At 42.8% G+C, this 19,455-nt stretch overlaps 1 protein-coding gene across 7 annotated transcripts in view; it reads left to right on the top strand.

Annotated features, from left to right (window-relative positions):
* Positions 1-1,662: 1,662 nt before the first annotated feature.
* Positions 1,663-19,455, top strand: part of Vps13d (vacuolar protein sorting 13 homolog D) — a 243,360-nt gene continuing 225,567 nt past the window's right edge. For 6 of the 7 annotated variants that reach the window (XM_058572649.1, XM_058572650.1, XM_046424684.2 and 3 more), the window contains exons 1-5: positions 1,663-1,801; positions 5,561-5,731; positions 11,756-11,833; positions 13,152-13,342; positions 13,441-13,521. In XM_058572649.1, coding sequence (XP_058428632.1) covers positions 5,635-5,731; positions 11,756-11,833; positions 13,152-13,342; positions 13,441-13,521 — 447 coding nt within the window. In that variant the 5' untranslated portion in view covers positions 1,663-1,801; positions 5,561-5,634. Of the gene's footprint in view, positions 1,802-2,475; positions 2,868-5,560; positions 5,732-11,755; positions 11,834-13,151; positions 13,343-13,440; positions 13,522-19,455 lie in introns of those variants that run through there. The other variant, XM_058572648.1, reaches the window with a different exon arrangement.

The following is a 19,455-nucleotide window of genomic DNA, read 5'->3' as shown; positions in this document are numbered from 1 at the left end:
AGTTCTTGAAACAGATCTTTCTATTGTACTTTTGTCCTTGGACCCAGGATTATTTTCTCTGAAGAGTCTATCTTCTGGTTTATCTGTATTTTACATTGATTCTCTCCTGCTCTGCTGATATGTAAGCTCCCTAAAGGCAAGGATTTAAAAAAAAATTACCTTTTAAAAGCATTATCTTCATTGAGAAATAATCTTCATAAAACACGATTTACCAATTTTAAGTACACACTTAAATGAATTCTGACAACTGTGACCAAAACAATCAAGATACCGAATTGTTCTATTACTGCTTTCTTTTGACGTGGGGTCTGGCTATGTTGCCCAGGCTAGCTTTGAATGCTTGGGCTCAAATGATCTTCCTCCCTCAGCCTCCCAAATAGCTGAGTAGCTGGGACTACAGACAGGCAACATCTTGCCTGGCCACGCCTGCTTTTTTTTTTTTTTTTGAGAGCTGGGTTTGAGCTGGGAATCAAACCCAGGGCATCACACATGTTAGGCAAGCACTTTACCAATGAACTACACCAACAGCTCCCTGGCTTGCTTCCCAGGTACAACCCTGTGTCTGCGCTGCTGTCAGGATTTTGAGGTTCTTCAGCTCTGAAGAGAGCTGACTTCCGCCAATGGAGTCTGAGGTTTTACTTGACATTAATGGATCTCATCTCCTAGGAACCCCCGCCTTGTTTAGAGGCGGGTCAGCCCAGTCACCCTCATTAGTTTAGGATTACCCACGGGTTGATAATTATTATGGTGAGCACATTATTGCAGTCTTGCCATCCTGTGCCCTGCATCTTCTGACTTTATATGAGCCCAAGCGTCTCTCTTGCTCTTCTTGTGATTGTGCAAGAGTGAAGTGTTCCTTTGTTCATTCATAATACATTGATTGATGCTTTTCTGTGCTAGGCAATCAGTATCTAGGTGTTGGATAAACATTTTTTTTTAATAGACACAGTATCTTTATTTTGATTATTTATTTTTATGTGGTGCTAGGGAACGAACCCAGTGCCTCACACATGCAAGGCAAGTGCTCTGCCACTGAGCCACAACCCCAGCCCTGGATAAATGTTTTTGAAAAAAGATGAAACCTCTGCTTTCGAGGAACTCTCAGGGTGGAGGAACATAACATATATATGAACAAATACATGAAATAATCTCAGGTAGCATTAGGTTCTACGAAGAAAACACAACAGGGTAAAATGAGGAAATTAGGTCAAGTTAGGATACGAAATGAAACCTGCTGGGTTAGAATGGGCCAGGGAAAAAGCGGCCCAAATAGGAAGAGAGACCAAATCCAGCAGAATCTTGGCGTTATCCGGTGAGGAGGTGGGTTTTAATGAAGTATAACCGAGAAGTTTTTAAGTAGGCGTGGGCTGAATTATAGACCCCTGTAGCTGCTGAGTGGAGATCCCATTGCATGGGCCAGATGAAAGGTCGTTGGTCCCTTTCCTGTGTATGCACGGCGCTGTTGAAGGGTTCCAATACTGTCGGAAGCAGAGTCATTCCGGGCCCTGCCTTTCCCGGAACTCAATTTCCGCGCCTGTAAAACGGGGCCGGCGGGGCTGTTCAGCGTCAGCCCCAGCAAAGCACTGCGAGCCCGCAGGAGCCCGCAGGAGCCCGCAGCCCTGCAGGAGCAGCCGCCAGCGCCAGGGGGCGCCTCCTCGATGGCTCGGCGCTCGGCTGGCCAGGCGCCGGCGCGTCGCCGCTCGATTGGTCGGGTCGAGCGCTGCTGGCCTGCGCCATTGAGGAGTCGCGGAGAGGAAGCGCCGCGCAGAGCCGGGCCGGGCGGGCGCCGGGACACAAACAGGTAGGGGCCGAGCGAGGCCGCGCCGGGCGGCGGGCAGGGCCAGGGTCGCGGGCCGGCGTCCACCCGCGGCCGGCGCTCCGGCTCCGCACAGCGCTCGGGGCCCGGGCCAGCCTCGCGGGGTGAGGACTCCGGCCGCCGGCCCTCGGCGCCGCAGCCCGGACCCCGGCGCCCGCTCCCGCCCGGCGGGACCCCACGCCCGAGGCCCCGCGGCGCCGCAGGCCGGGCAGGCTGAGCCCCCGGGCCCGCGGCGCCCGTGTCCCGCGGGGTCCGGCCCCCGCCTCCCGGCGCCCTTCCCGGGTCCCCGCAGCCCGGCGCCCGCGCCCGCGGGTGTCAGTTCGCGCCTCCACCGAGCCTTGGGCTTCATGTGCGAGCCCCGCCGAGGCCCCGGCCCGGGGCGCCCGTCAGTTCCCCGGAGCGTACTACCCCTCCGCCCACCCTGGGCCCTCGGTGCGGCCTCGGGGCGTCCTGACCCCTGTCCCCGGGGCCGCGCCCCTCCTCCAGGCAGGGGAGCCCGGGGTCATTTCCTCTAGGCTGCATCTGTGAGGTGGGGTCTGTTCCCTGGCTGGAGGCCTGCGGGGCCACCGGCCTGACCCCCGCCCCCGTCCGTCCCCCTGTCTCGGCGCTCCCTGGCGGCAGCAGCGCTCAGCCCCGGCCGCCTCGCGGAGGGACTCCGGTCCGGTTGCTAGTCCTTCCTATTCCCGGGTCTGGTCGCCTCTCAGGGGAGGGGCCTGCCTCAAGGTCATATCCGGCTGTCTGCCCGCGGGTGGACTGAGCCCCGATCCCCAGTGCCACCTGCCCCATGGGGTAGGGGAAGCCAGGTGGGGGTTAATGCCAGGCAGCTGCCTAGAAGCCCTGGTGGACCAGAGTATAAACACTGTGGGATTCTGGCCAGTCTGACCGCCTTTCCTGAAACTGGATTCCTTAAGGGAATCCTTGAAGTGGCCACAAGCCCGGACTAGATGCTTAGACAAGGCTAATGGATGCTTTCTGGCGTGGGCCTCAGTTTACAGACTAGGGTGTTTTACAGCGTGTCTTTTTAATCTGTGCTTTGCGTTCTTCCTCCAGGGTAAGTAGGGTAGGGCCTGATTTTGTGAACCAAGTGACAGTGGTTTCCTTTTACTTGGAGAGCATTTGGAGTTGGCACTTAGGGAGAGTTGGCATTTAGGGCTGGAATTAATGGCAATAACAACAAAAATAAAGAGTACTCCAACTTTGGCTCCTTGCCCAAATGTATTTGGAGCTCAAATAGTAAGACTAGACAAGTCAGTTTCACTTTTTGTTTTCACAGATTTACCTGTACAAAATTCCAATAGAGAAATGTTAAATTGCTGAACTTTTTTTTTTTTTTTTTTTGTGGGTACTAGAGTTGAACCAGGGGCACTCAACCACTGAGCCACATCCCCAGCCATTTTTATTTTTTATTTTGACACAGGGTCTTACTAAGTTGCTGAAGGCCTTATTAAGTTGCTGAAGCTGGCTTTGAACTTGTGTGCCTCTGCCTCAGTCTTTGAAGCCTCTGGGATTACAGGCATGTGCCACTGTATTCCACCTGCTGAACATTTTTTACTTTTAAAAATTTGTTCTTGGGGCTGGGATTATGGCTCAGCGGTAGAGCGTTCGCCTTGTTAGTGCGAGACCCTGGTTTCCATCCTCAGCACCACATAAAAATAAATAAGTGAAATAAAGTTATTGTGTCTAACTACAACTAAAAAATATTTAAAAAAATTTGTTCTTGTAGACTTTTTCGCTCTTAAGATGGCCTGCATTCTCCCTTGAATGTGTTTCTGCTTTTCTATAAACTTTTCAATAAATTGCTGTGTGCCTCTTAACAAAATAAAAACAAAAAATTTGTTCTTGTAATTTTTTTTTTCTTTTTTTTTTTTAATATTTATTTTTTAGCATTTGGCAGACACAACATCTTTGTTTGTATGTGGTGCTGAGGATCGAACCCGGGCCCCACGCATGCCAGGCGAGCGCGCTACCACTTGAGCCACATCCCCAGCCCCTGTAATTTCTTTTTTAATACCCAATAATTCCTAGCAGATTGCTAGTTGAACGTAACTGTAACCTTAAAAAGTAACTTTGGAAAGAATTAGGTAATTGTTTTACCAAATGTTTTTTAAAAAACTTACTATTGAGGACTGGGGTTGTGGCTCAGCAGTAGAGTGCTTTTCTGGCATGTTTGAGTCCCTGGGTTCAATCCTCAGCACCACATATAAATAAACAAAGTAAAACATCCATTGGCAACTAAAAAATATTAAAAAAAGAGTTAAAAAAAAACCCAACTTATTGTTGACAAACAAAAGTCAGTCTTACTGGGAGTTAAGGGAGTTAAAACTCTTAGGAGGTCTTGTTCTGGGTCTTTGGTGGATGTCAGCCTTTCCCTTGGGGTGAGTGTATCTTCTGGCCCTAGGATGAATCACTAGGGGTGGGGCACAGTGCTTGGAAAGAATCCTGAAAGTAGGCTGGCTCCAAGTGGGATGCATGCTGTAGAGAATATGGAGTGTGACAAGATGGCTGATGACAGCCTGGGGAGTTCAGAGCAAGATTTGCAGCCCATGGTTGTAGATGGGATCTGTGAACTGAGCGATCTGAGAACCCATTTAAACTTTTGTGTTTCAGTCCTCCTGTTAACTTTTTGTATTAAAATCAAGTATATTTGTAATGCTGATAAATACCAGTAATATGCAGTATTACTTCAGTACTGAATCTTGGTACTGTAGCTGCAACCAGAGGATTTCTGGTGTTTGTCATTATTGACTAAGATAATCCATTGTGTCAGCAGCATCTGGTGCCCAGGTACCAGTCAAGCAGTCACAGTGCATTTAAGATTAGTGATAAAGCACTGTCTAATCTCTCCTATTTATATGATTTTTATGAATGATCCTCAAGAATATGTGAGCACAATTTAATTATGGTAGCTTTAACGAGGATCTTTGCAGAATATGAATTTCATTTATACAATCTCCCAGGGCATTTTTCCTTAATCTGGATTAGGGTTTCTCAGCATTGGCTCTGTTGACATTTGGGCTGAATAATTCTTGCTGTGAGGGGTGTTTTTGTGATTGTAGGATGTTTAGCAGCTTTTGTGGTCTCTATCATAGAGACTGGTAGCAGGCTCTGAAGGCATGATAATCAAATATGTCCTCAAGCTTGACATGATGATGCATGCCTGTAATCCTAACTACCTTGGGAGGCTGAGGAAGGAGGATTGCAAGTTTGAGTCCAGCCTTGGCTTTTTTTGCAAAGCCCTAAGCAACTTTGCAAGACCCTGTCTCAAAGTTAAAAAAACAAAACAAAACAAAAAAAAAAAAGAAGGGATCTAGCTACTGGTAAAGCACCCCTGGGTTCAGTTCCCAATAATGAACAAATGAAAAGTCCCTCATATCTTAAGATATTGCCAGATCCCAGCCATATGAGAACCTCTGATTAGGGCAATCTAATTAATCTCAAGGTGGCTCCTCCAAAAGCCAGCAGGTCACTGAGCAGTTACATTGCAAAGATACACAGCTTTGAATTGTGGAAAGTTTAAGTAAATTTACAAGAATGGCTGTCCTTGTGGCTGCATGAGAATGGAACTGGGCTGGCATGACCGCCTGTGCCTGACAGGGAACCTTAGAGCTTTCCCACCTGGTCCCCATCACTTTGAGCTGTGCTTTGCATTCATGCACATTCAGGGAGGTCAAATAAGGAATCAGCTTAGAAAATCATCCATTTTTTTTTTCCTTTGTTGATTTCCTTTTTTTTTTTCTTTCACAGATTCTTCCGTAACCATGAGAGAAAGGGAAAGTATGATCCATGATTTTTAAGCACTTTTTCCTGAGGACATAGTCATGTTGGAAGGTCTCGTAGCCTGGGTTCTCAATACCTATTTGGGGAAATATGTCAATAACCTGAACACTGATCAGCTCTCAGTTGCGCTTCTCAAAGGTGAGTACTGTGTTTTTTTTGTTTGGTAAAGTATGGCTTTGCAGATGGCATTTCTGTATATATATATTCCCCCCCCCCCATATATATAGTATCGAGAATAATAAAACCTAATGCTCACGTGGCTTTGTACTAAATATGTGTAAAAGAGAATACATTCTCCCATGTGATTGATGACTATTATGGGGTAACTTAAGTATGCTGTATTGATGCAGTTTTAGGGCATTTTTTGGGGGGAGGGGGTAATGGGGATTGAACTAAGGAGCACTTGATTACTGAGCCGCATCCCCAGCCCTATCTTATATTTTATTTAGAGACAGGGTCTCAGTGAGTTGCTTAGCATCTTTCTTTAGCCAAGGCTGGCTTTGAACTCGTGATCCTCCTACCTCAGTCCCCCAAGCTGCTGGGATTACGGGCGTGCACCCCAATTAGGGTTTAGGGTTTCATTAAAATTTTTAAAAGACAAACTATACTACTAGTGACTGAGCTTCACTCCGTTATATTTTTAGCTTTGTGAGGCTACAAGTAGTGATAGTGGCATTGATTTTGGCTTTAAGTACAGTTTTGTCACTTCTAAGCTAAATGAATAATAACTAATATTGAAATAGCTAATAATGAAATTCTGTGCCTTAGTTTCTTGAGAAAAGAAGATGATATACCTCCACAAGGTTGCTCTAAGGATCAGTGAAGTAAGACTGAAATATTTTGGACTCCTGCCATGTAGCAGACACCTACTAGAAGTGTCAGAATATGCTACTGTGAGACTCGCCTTGCTTAGTAGCCTGGCACCTAAAGCTTGAGGCATTTTAGTCTTTACTGGCCTATATTAGTAAATGCAGTCTTGTCATTTGGTGTGGGGAATTAGAAAGCAGCATTTCCCTCTTTTCATTGTTTTAATTTAAATTCTCTTTGCCCAACTTGAGATGGAACCCTTTAATATATGTAGAGAAAGAAGGTAAAGTCAGTCTGCAAGGATGCAGAATCAGAGAAGGTGGAAAGGTCTTAAACAGCAATGGAGACCCAGCTTCCTGGGGGTTTGTTTTGGCCAGTGGACGAGGACAGGTTAATAGAGATAGCAGAGACAGGTCTTTGCAGAGTCTGAGAGGATATCAATGCTTCCCCTGTTCCAAAAAAGTGTTGCTTTCCAAGAATTGTTATTATAATTTTTGGTATTAGGCACTAATCTCAGGTTTGCTTTACCACTGAGTTATATCCCAGTCCTTTTTAAAATTTTTATTTTGAGACAGGGTCTTGCTAAATTGCTGGGGCCTCATTGAGTTGCTAAGGCTGGCCTTGAACTTGTGGTCCTCCTGCCTCAGCTTCCTGAGTGGCTGGGATTACAGATGTGTTCCATCATGCCTGACACTTTCCAAGAATTTTTGATCCTTTTAGTCCAAGCAAATGATGTGGCAGAAGACTGTGGGAGCTATCACATTTGTTCCTCCCCACATCTCTTCTTCATTGGAAACAGAAGTGGATTTCTCCCTGTTCTCCTGTCCTTAGAAGGAAGCTGCCAAGAGGAAAGTGAGGATGATTTAAAGGGCAGTATAGTGTCAGGTGCAGTGTCAGGTACACCTCTTGGGTCACTTACTGAAGTTTGCAGAAACACTGTGAAGCTAACTAAGTTGTATGAGGTACAGGTAAGAGACCTAGAAAGAGAACTGCAGACCAATAAAAGAGCTGATTTTCTCGGGGCTGGGGTGTGGCTCAGAGGAAGAGCGCTCGCCTAGCATATGTGAGGCACTGGGTTTGATCCTCAGCACCACATAAATATAAAATAAAGATATTGTGTCCACCTATAACTAAAAAAATAAATATTAAAAAAAAAAGAGCTGGTTTTCTTGAGGGATGTGGTAAGAGTGTTTTTGCTGAAGGAATTAACAACTAGAAGCTTAAACGGGGTCTGATTTGTCCCACCCAGAATCAATGTTCAGGACAGATTAGTAATCTTGGCATCTTTAGATAGAACATATCTATATGCATGGTTCTGGTACCTTAAGCTGCTTTTCTATTCTTATTTCCTTTTTTAAAAATACTATTCTTGGGGCTGGAGTTGTGGCTCAGTGGTAGAACATTTGCCTAGCATGTGTGAGGCACTGGGTTTGATTCTCAGCATTGCATTTAAATAAATAAATAAATAAATAAAATATCCATCAACAACTAATAAAATAGTTAAGTTAGCCAATCCTAAATGCCAAATGTTTTCTTTGATATGAGGAGGGTGATTCATAGTGGGGTAGGGAGGGGGAGTGTGGGAGGAATAGATGAACTCTAGATAGGGCAGAGGGGTTGGAGGGGAAGGTAGGGGGCATGAGGTTAGAAATGATGGTGGAACATGATGATCATTATTATCCAAAGTACATGTATGAAGACACAAATTGGTGTGAATATACTTTGTATACAACCAGAGATATAAAAAATTGTGCTCTATATGTGTAATAACAATTATAATGCATTCCACTGTCATATATAAATAAATAAATATATATTAAAAATATTATTCTTGGGCTGGGGTCTAGTTTGGTGGTGGAGTGCTTACCTACTGTGCATGAGGCCCTTGGTTCTGTCCGAAGAACCACTGAAGGACATATGGAGACAGCCCTTGTATTAAGAGGTCATTCATGGGGCTGAGACTGGAGCTCAGTGGTAGAGCACTTGCCTATGTGTGAGGCACTGAGTTCAATGCTTGGCACCACATAAAAATGAATAAATAAAATAAAGGTATAAGAAAATATTGTATCTGTTTAAAAAAAAAAAAAAGAGTTCCCTTGTTCACTCATTCATCAGACATTAAGTGAGCACCTGCCATGGGCAAGGCTCTGGGCTGTGGACTGATATGAAAAAGGGGATCTTGAGAGCTCAGGCTCAGGCTCCAAACTTTGGTTTCACCCATGTACAAGCTGTCTCTGACTGTGAGCAGGGTCCAGAGGCCCCTCTTCCCCCACTCCCCTGCCACCTGAGGTCAGGCAGATCTCTATGAACTCTGGTGGTACCACTTCCAGATCTGAGATTTCTAAGCAAATTGCTTGTCCTTTAAGCCTCATTTTTCTCACCTCAAAAATTGGAAAACTAATTTAGGTTGAACATCTGTAATCTGAAATGTTCCAAAATTCAAAATGCTGTGAAATCTAGAACATTTTTAGTGCTGATATGATGCTCAAAAAGTTTCTGATTTCAGAGCATTTTGGAGTAAAGTCTCTGCAAATATTCCAGAATCCAAAAGACTCTGAAATCTGAAACACTTCTGGTCTGAGCATTATGGGTAAGGGATGTTCAATTCACAGTATTTCCTTGCATTATTACGAAGATTAAATAAGATGATGCAAGGGCTTGAGGTGTAGCTCAGTGGTAGAGTGCTTGCCTAGTATGCGTGAGGCACTGGTTCCATCCCCAGCACTGCAGGGGGGGAAAATGAGGGAGATAATGTGAATGAAGTGCTTGGCATGTAGTATGATCTCACTCGCTTATAGGTGCTATTATGATGATGCTCCCCCTCCACTTCTGTAGTCCTTGTTCTCAGAGAGGTGCTAGCCTGGTGTGGAGGAAGATCATACAGCACTGCAGGGCGGTCTGTGTTCACTGTCTTACTAGAGGTGGAGGCACACCGCAGTGGAGCTGAGCAGGGGTGCTTTTCATGCAGTCTGTAGGACTGTGGATTAGCTTTTGGGTGGACTTAATAGTATTTTGATGGGTGGCCACGGGTAGTCACCTCTCTCCAGCTAGAGTGAAGCCTGTGAGCAAGGGCTGAAAACTTCCAGGAAGAGGCTGCCAGCGTCAGGGGAGGGGTCTGAACTTTGGTCTGTGGGCATATCTTCAAATTGGTAACCCTCAACTTCAATTTCCTCTTTTTTTTTTTTTTTTTCTTTTTATAAGCTCTGGGCCTCTGACTGACCCTTTAAATAATTGGGAACAAAGGAAAGCAATCCAGGAATCAATAGAGATTGCTGAAAAATGTCCAACCTCTAAATTCATCCCAGTTTCAGGGAATAGATTTCTTGCTAATCTGATTTTGAGATTTTTTTTTTTGTGTGTGTGTGTGTGTGCGCGCGCGCGCGCGGGGCATTGAACCCAGGGCTTTGAGCATGCTAAGCAAGCATGAGGAATTTTGGGATAAGACATCCATCATCCATGAACATGCCTGTAAATTGTCTGCCTGGAAATAAGTGAACAGCTTTATAATTTTTTTTTTTTTTTTTTTTTTTTGGTATCAGGGATTGAACCCAGGGGTGCTTAACCACTGAGCACATCCCCAGTTCTTTTTATTATTTTTATTTTGAGGCAGGGTCTTGCTAAGTTGCTGAAGCTGGCCTTGAACTTGTGGTGGTCCTGCCTCAGTTGCTGAGATTACAGGTGGCACTGCTGTGATCTCCTTACCTGTTTTTGAAAGTACAGATCTCAGACAGATTTGAGTGGCTCAGAAATTGTCTTGTATTGTTCAGTTTTGTAAAATCATGGCTCCTTCCCCAGAGGTTTGGGGCTGAGGATCCTACTTTCTCTCCTTATGTTCCCGGTGGCCAGCACAGGGCCAAGTACAGAGTAGGGCTTAGTATGTGTGAATGAACCGAAGGCTCCCATGGCTGGGAGAGTGTGTTTGTTGGCTTTCCGTTACTGTGACGAAATACCTGAGCTAATCAACTTAAAAGAAGGAGAGGTTTATTTGGCTCACGGTTTCAGAGGTTTCAGTCCATGGTTGCTTGGCCTTATTGCCTCTGGGCCTGTGGCCAGGTCGCAGGAGCACCCTTTGGTGGGGAGTACTGTTTACCTCATGGCAGCTGGAAAAAAAAAACAGGAAGGGGCCCGGCACCAATATTCCCTCAAGGTCATGCCCCCAATGACTTAACTTCTAGTTAGGGCCCGCCACTTAAGGTTCCATCACCTTCCAATTGCCCCAGTGGCCGGGGACCAAGCCTTTAGCACATGGGACTTTGGAGGACATTTCAGACTCAAACTATCGCAGAGCATGAGATCTAGCTGCTTTCTGGTCTGTGAACTTCTGGGTTTAAGCCATCATGAAGCAGGGACTGAGGAGGCCCTTCAGTGGTTCCTGGTCTTCCTTTGCTTTCTGGACAAGTGCCCATCCACCTGCAGGTGGTGGTGCAGAGGGTGAGCTCACGGAAGAGGCCTTTCCAGAAGACAGTGAGGACTTCCTTTGATGACCAGTTTCATTGAGCTAATCCATGAGCTTGTGAACATTTTGTGCACTGCGCTTATTTTGGGGGAGAGGGACGAAGGTGGGGACAGCTTGTTAAGATGTCAGATTTCTGGGGCTGGGGCTGGGCCTCAGTGGTATAGTGCTCACCTAGCACGGGTGAAGCCCTGGGTTCGATCCTCAGCACCACATATAAATGAATTAATTAAATAAAGATTAAAAAAAAAAAAGGCAGATTCCTGTGTTTCAGTCTCACAGGTTCTGATCTGGTAGGTGTGGGGATGGGGCCCAGTAGCCTACCTTTTATCCTAGGGAGTTGGATATTGATGGTCCTGTGGGAAGTATTAGCTTAAGTTGGGGTCTGCACATAGGCCAGCGGGCCAGATCTGACCTGCTGGCTCAGGATGGCTTTGATGTTTTTTTAAGCCTTGTTGAAAAAATAAATAAACAAAAATGGGTACAGTATGTGTGCTGTAGTCCCAGCTATGGGGAGACTGAGACAGGAAGATGGCTTAAGACTAAGAATTTAAGGCCATCCTGGACAATAATAGTGAGACCCTCGCCCCCACAACAACAGAAAACCAATACATAAGTAAAAGGAGAATATGTAACGTATAGAAAGCCTAAGCTATTTACTGTCTGGCCTGTTATGGAAGAAGTTAGAGCTTTGCCTGAACTCTCCAAGGCTGTTAAGCCTCTAGCTGTCATGTACATGTCAGAATGGGTGATCAGGAAATTTGTATTACAGTAAAACATATGGGTAGCTGGTAGCATGGCCCTGTTCTAGGTGTAAAACTTTCCCTTTAACCTTCAGTGCTTTGCACATAGTAGGCACCTAGTATTTTTGTTGGATGAATGGTTTATGTTTCTACTTTCAGGTGCTGTTGAATTAGAAAACCTGCCCTTAAAGAAGGATGCCTTGAAAGAACTGGAATTGCCCTTTGAAGTCAAAGCTGGTATGTGGAAGTAAAGAGAGGGAGCAAGTTTTGGATCTCAGATTATTTGGAAATGAAAACTAAGAGCCTTGGAGTTTGTCTATTTGAGGAAAAGGAAGGATAGGAAGTGTGAGTTGAACTCAATCTTGGAGCCTGGTCTCTGAGCCACTGTGTCAGCATTTCCTGGGGCTGGCAGTGGGGAGATCAGGTGATCCCCAGGCCCACAGAGTCAGAATAGCCCACATGTCTAATAAGCACCCCAAGTGGTTCTGATGTTTACTAAGGTGTGAGAACCTCTGTTCCAGATACACAGGGTTCTTACAGAGGATTCATGATAGATGTTACTGAGAGGTTTTTGAATAAGAGGTGGGCTCTGGAATACTATGCTTAAATTTAATTTTGTATTTATTTTTGGCTTTGTAACCTGGGACATATAAAATTGTATAAAAGTCATCATAAATATTGAAGATAAGGTAATAGGGTTGGGAGGTAGTTTAGTAGTAGAGCATGTGCAAGGCTCTGGGTTCATCCCCAGAACTCTAAAAAAGAAAGGAAGAAGAAAAATGTCAATGTCAAGGCCATTCTCTTATCTTAATCTGACAGGTAGCTTCTTCTTGAGTTCTGTATCTCAGAGGGTAATGATCACACTGATACTGTTTGCTGCTTTCAGAGGCACAGTTGTAGGTGGGCTGTGGGGTCCTCGAGAGAGCCTCTAGTACATGCAGAGGCTCTGTGATTCTTGCAGCCAGGGCTCTGGACTTAAAGAAAGCTTATATTCTGAGAGACTTGGCTAGAAATGGAAGGACTTGGGAAACAAGTATCACGAGTTTGTCAGGCCATTTAACTTTCTCTTCAGCTGTGGTTCTCAGAGTTCTTTATTACAGTGGCCATACAGGGCTGGCTATCTGTGTTTCAGTTAGTGATGGCTCTGTCAAGGTTGGAAAGAGTGTAGGTCTGATAACTTCCAAGGAGTAGTTATCAACCAACTGGTTCATAATTAACAAGAAATGAGTTTTGTGTCCAGGGCTTATGTGTGTGCAGTGGTAAGAGACACCCCAAGAAAGTTTAAAGGGGGTCCAGCTAGGGAGAGTTTCCAGAGGAGGGAGGCTGCCTTTGGTGTGGTGTCTCGCTGAGCTTTTTCCAGCTTGCTGCATTTTGCCTGGCTGTCACAGAGCTCAACTTGTTTCACATGTGGAAGAATCTGCTGCATAATTTTTTAAATTAAAAAATAAATGGCGAAAGTAATCATGCCCTGTAAAGGGAACTAGAAAAAGTCTGAGAAACAGCAAGAATTAAAATTGTGCACAGGCATTTAATGAGTCTTTCCTTCTGCTCCCAGGCTTCATTGGAAAAGTGACTCTTCAGATCCCCTTTTACCGCCCACATGTGGACCCCTGGGTGATCTCTATCTCCAGCCTCCACTTAATTGGAGCCCCTGAGAAAATCCAGGACTTCAACGATGAAAAGGAGAAGCTCTTGGAAAGGGAACGCAAGAAAGCGCTCCTTCAAGCCCTGGAAGAGAAGTGGAAGGCAAGGCAGAGAGTGCTTTGGCTGCAGGGACATTTGTGGGGACACTCCCGAGATGAGCAAGCACTAGACTCTACTAACACTGGTTCTTTCCCTTGCAGAATGAGCGCCAGCAGAAAGGGGAATCCTACTGGTATTCAGTTACTGCCTCAGTTGTTACGAGAATTGTGGAGAACATCGAAGTAAGTCACATTGACTTTTTATAAGAGTAAACATGAAAGGGATCTCTCAGGCTTAAATGTGTTTCACTTCTTGGTTGCTTGTTTCTTGTGGGTTTTACCAATGCAGGGTGTGTGGAGGGTTGGCTGCTCAGGTGTGCCCGTTTGCAGGCTGGGCCAAAAGGAAAACCTGAAAAGCAGGCCTGTGCTGTGTGCCAGACGTGGGCTTTTCTTCTTCAGCTGCTGCGAGTAGGAGTTCTCATTTAACTTCCATTTCCCTTACTGCACTTTCTTTTTGAGTGTTGGAATCCCACTTGCTAAAGAATGCATATCCTCAGAAGCCAGGCTGCTGATGCCTTGATGACTCTGTGGTTTCAGGGCAAATCACACTCTGATCTCAAGTTCCTTCATCTGTGAAATGAGAGAGCTTGATACCTGGTGTCTAGTAGATTATATAGCAAATTGTGAGCGGCCCATGAAGGTAGTTAACCTCTCATGCATCTACCTGATGGCAGTTTGATGAGTTACAGTGCTAGGGTGATTGGTCATGTTTTCTACTATAGTTACATTTTTTTTTTTTTTAAAGAGAGGGCGGGGGGAGAGAGAGAGAGAGAGAGAGAGAGAATTTTTTTTTTTTTAATATTTATTTTATAGTTTTCGGCGGACACAACATCTTTGTTTGTATGTGGTGCTGAGGATCGAACCCGGGCTGCACGCATGCCAGGCGAGCGCGCTACTGCTTGAGCCACATCCCCAGCCCTATAGTTGCAGTTTTGTTTTGTCTTCAAAACTAAATCAGGGTCCTTGCTGATTTTCGTGAATATCATGAAAGTTAGCCCATACTTATGACCACCAGGGTTTTCTTGAAATGCCAAGGTGACCCAAGCCAAATGTCATGCTCCCCCCAAAAAACAGAGTCTGGGTAGTTGGTTTCCTAACTTTCCTACTTTGACAAAAAGATTGGTATGCTTGAAGTGACTACTTTGAATTCTGTTTCAGGCAGTTATTTAATATTTATTTTAGCTGTCATTGATTTTTTTTTTTTTTTTTTGGTACCAGGGATTGAACTCAGGGGCAGTTAACCACTGACTCATATCCCCAGCCCTTTTTTGTATTTTATTTAGAGACAGGGTCTCATTGAGTCGCTTAGGGCTTCTCTAAGTTGCTGAGGCCGACTTTGAACTCGTGATCCTCCTGTCTCACCTTTCTGAGCCACTGGGATTACAGGTGTGTGCCACTTCGCCTGGCTTGTCATTGATTTTTAAAAACTGAATACTTGTTATTTTTGTTTTAGTTTAATTTTAATAACAGCTTTATTTAGATAGCGTTCATACACCAGAAAATGGTTTAGTTTTTTTAGAATATTTACGGTGTGCATTGATCACTGCTATGTAGTTTTAGAACATTTTCATGATCCCCAGAGAGTCTCACGTTGAATTGGTACTCCTTACCAGTTCCTTTCTGCTTTCCTTAGCAACCACTAATCTACTTTCTCTATGGAGTGCCTCTTGCGGACATTTCATATAAAGAATTTCAAGTCATATTGAGTTGATAAATTTATGAGTCTTTGTAGGGGAATGACAGGGAATGTGAGTGGTGGGAACAGGAGGTAAGGGAATAATTCTCTAAACTGGGCCCCCTCTGCTGACCCCCATATACTTTAAAAACTTTTTTTATAGCCTTTCCTTTAGGTACCTTTTATAACTTACTGGAACCTTTACTTTGTTATGTATTCTATCCCTTTTTATTTTGAAATCACAGTAATGTTTACAACAAAAAATCTTATCTTTGGGCATAAGTTGCTTAGTGCCTCGCTGTTGCTGAGATGGGCTTTGAACTTGTGATCCTACTGCCTTAGACTCCTGAGCTGCTGGGATTACAGGCATGCACCACCGTGCCCAGCTAAAGTGTTTTATTTTTTAAGCTAATCTTTGCCTCTTTTAAAAATATCGTTCTACAAATTTCTCATTTCCTGAGTATATCTGAATATCAGTAAACATAACACATTACATCTGAAACTTGAATGAAATAGGCTAAGAAAGCTCTCAATTCCTTTTTGTGGAAAAAGTGGCAAAATGTTTTCATATTCCACATCGTCAACCTTCGAACAAATGTGACTTTCCTTATAACCTTCGAAAAATATATTTAAATTTCATCCCAGTGTAAAGAATGACATAAAATCTTTATCACTTATTGATGGCAGGTTACTTTTATCCAGTTACAAAACATTAAGTGACATAAGTAAATCCCCAACTAAATTTGTTATTTTTATATAAATCTGAAAGAGCTACTGTTACTAACAGTTTCAGTTTGGAGAACACCAGCTTGGTAAAATGCTAAGTTGCTTAGGGCCTCGCTAAGATGCTGAGGCTGGCTTTGAACTCGTGATCTTCCTGCCTCAACCTTCCGGGCCACTGAGATTATAGGCATGTGCCACTGCACCCAACATCAGATGTAATCTTGTCCTCCAATTATACAAATCTTTTAAAATATAAAGCTTAGAACAGCAACTTAGTGAGACCCTGCCTCTAAATAAAATATAAAAAGGGACTAGGGATGTGGCTCAGTATAAGCATCTCTGGGTTCAACCCCCAGTACCAAAACAAAAACAAAACAACAACAAAAAACCTAGTATACAAAAAAAAAAAAAAACCAGTATAATTAGTGTTATAGTGACATAGCTCTCCTTAACGTTAGCTTAGTTTTAACTTTTAAAGAATCCATAGTATAGGATAACTGTCATCACAGTTGTGCATAGGTTAGCAGCATTGACAAAAATTAAAGAATAGCTTTATCTATTATAAGTTCAGGAAACAGTGTTGATTATCAGAAGCAGGCTCACTATCTGATGTATAAATGTGTCATTGACATAAAACACTTATGTAGTCAAAGCAAATCGATGTAAGCCAGGTTTTTAAATGGTGGTGTGGCCCTTTTTATGTCAGATACATGTATGAAAAAGAGCATTTATTGGTTACCTTGCCTGTATCAGACCTACATAGCTTTCATATTTTTACATAACACTTGGACAAAATTTGGACAAACACATTTAGTTCTCAGATGTATACATATCTTTAGTCTCACAGTTTTAGAGTGTTAATTATAGTGTAATAACCTCAAATAAGGGTTAATTATTTAACTAGAATTATAAAACAATCATTTAAAAGACTTTAAAATGGTATGAACCCTAATTCCTTTAAAGTTTAGTTTCCCTAATAGACCCAAGAAATTATCTTGACAAATAAGAGCAGATCAATGTTTTAAGAAAACCTTTCTGTTTTAACACATAGAGAATTAGATTGTGGTTTTGTATCAGTACACTGAAAATTTGACTTTAGGAAAAACCCTTACATATCTTTAATTGACTGTACTAATTATAGCCAACTTAATCACATACACAAACTCTTTTAAGATTTATCTTCCACAAACCTTGTGTAACTTACTTAGATACTCTGCAACTTCTTTACATCTGTAGTTTTGTCCTCTCTTTTTTGTCTTGGAATTTAAGACGAAAATCTTATTCTAATCTTTTTTCATCTAAAAACATTTTCTTTTCCTTACCAAGTATATTTTTGTACCTATAGCTTTCTTATATCTCTTTCCTAGTTGCTGACTGTTTTTAAGTGTACATTTTGAAAAAAATCCTTATGAAATTGCTAAATTTAGACAAATTCTCTTTAATTAGATGAAATACATTTTTCCAATTCAAGCACAGATTAAATCCTTTGTATTTTTTGCATATAGAATTACATTGTTAATTAGAATTTTAGCTCTTAGTAACCTTGCTTTTAGTGAAGACCCAGAAACAGTAATCTTAAACTGTTTTTCCATTTATCAACTGTTTGTAAAAACATATGTTGTTTCACAGAATTTAAGAAGGCAAGAATACTTTATTTTATATTTAGCAGTTGATGTTTTAGAATCTTAACTTTGCAAATTAATCAGATATCTCCTCTAATATATAAAGATCAGTCCCATTTATGTTAAATCTAATTTGCCAATTTTTAACTCTTCACCTTAGATTACCCATGAAAGCTAATATTTCAGTCTAGTTAACATTGTAAGCTATTTTCTTCCTGCCAAAGAAAAATGTTAAAAACAATGGATATTTCATTTCACATTTCAAACATTTTTTAACCGACCAATGCTCTATTGATTGCCCAACTCCTAGGGAAATGTATGGATTAGTAATTATAAAGACATCTTTATTTTTTCCAATCAATTTAAATTTATCATTTTGTTTATTTGTTACTTGATTTAAAAGGCATCTGGATCCATTTCTTTCTTTCTTTTTGTTTTTTAAATATTTATTTTTTAGGTGTAGATGGACACAACACAATGCCTTTATTTTTATGTGGTGCTGAGAATTGAACCTTGACCCCGCCCGTGCTAGGCAAGCACTCTACCATTGAGCCACAATCCCAGCCCTGGATCCATTTCTTTTAAATTTAATTTTATGAGCTCTCATTTATCTATAAGCCAATTTTGGTACCATGTAAACACTATGTAGACACAATATACAATATGCAGGAGTGCATAAGTACACATAAAAAAGAGGAAATAAAGATTTATTTTATTTTACTTTTTAGTGGTGTTGAGGAATGAAGCCAGGGCCTCATGTATGCTAAGCAAACATTCTGCCATTGAGCTATATCCTGAGCCAAAGTGTTTTTTTTAATATCTTTAGTTTATTTATTTTTATGTGTACTGAGGATTGAACCCAGTGCCTCACATGTGCTAGGCAAGTGCTCTGTCACTGAGCTACAGCCCCAGCCCCGGAAATAAAGATTTTGTAATTGTTTTTTTTTTTTAAAACCAGAGACAGAAAGCTACAGATGTTTCTTATGCAGACTGTCAAATTTCACCCTTTAGAAGTTACAACAGATCCTGTCCCAGATGCCCTTTATGTGAGTGAGCAGTGGATTATAGACTGGAGACCTGGGACAGGCCTGAACAGTGGGGAGGGCTGAGCCAGTTTCTCCCAATCCTGTCTAGACACTGAATCAGCCACTTGTCCATCCATGAGGTAGAGCCACTTCATTCGTCACCATTGTTTATCATCATTTTTAGAACCTTCAAAGAGAATGCTCTTGTTCCATTTCCAGTGTATTTGAGAGTTAACCCTTGAATAATTGGCCCCTGAATAAAGACAGGATAAACCTGAAGGCTATAAAACAAAACAAACAAACAAAAGACTAGTTAGATAAAACACGACTAATTGGAACAAAAAATATATTAATTTATATAGGACCAAAGGTGAATTCAGTAGAAAAAACATGAGCTTAGTAACGAGATTTTCAAAAAAGGATAGGAAAGGGCTGGGGACATAGCTCAGTTGGTAGAGTGCTTGCCCTTCATGCACAGGGCCCTGGGCTCAATCCCCAGCACTACCAAAAAAAAAAAGGACACGGCTGTAATTACTCCAGTACAGGAACACATCAGATTAGAGTCAGCCCAGATACTTAATATGTTAGCCCATAAGATTTGGGGAGAGGGTGGACTTCTGGAAGATTCTTGAGAAAAAGAAAACATACACATGGGATCTTTCCACTTTCTTTCCCTGTGCAGTTGTTCCCCATCTGGAGGGAAGAGAAAAACTTTGTGGGAAGTGGGGTGTCCCCTGACATTCCCTGGCTTATAGGTGCAGATGTCTTAAGCATCCTTAAAAAGGTCTGGCTCCTGGTGCAGCTGGCCTTTCCAGTTCCCGTTCGCTCTGTCTCCCTCTTTCTCTAGCATTTTGTGAGGAACTTAGCAGAATCCCAGAGTGTAAGCAAAAATACAACAGGGCTGGTGATGTAGCTCAGGTGATAGAGTGCTTGCCACGCGTGCACAAGGCCTGGGCTCAATCCACAGTAACACACACACACACACACACACACAAAGATACACAACAGCCATTTATGTCCTCAGCAGCTTGGATTTAAAAGTGAAGCTTTTTTTTCTAGTTTCAGACCAGTT

This window comes from Marmota monax, unplaced genomic scaffold (assembly GCF_021218885.2).
Source record: "Marmota monax isolate L192 unplaced genomic scaffold, Marmota_monax_Labrador192_F-V1.1 WCK01_AAM20220418_F8-fsc00080, whole genome shotgun sequence".
Classification (NCBI taxonomy): Eukaryota; Metazoa; Chordata; class Mammalia; order Rodentia; family Sciuridae; genus Marmota; species Marmota monax.
This window is presented reverse-complemented; position numbering and strand designations above follow the sequence as displayed.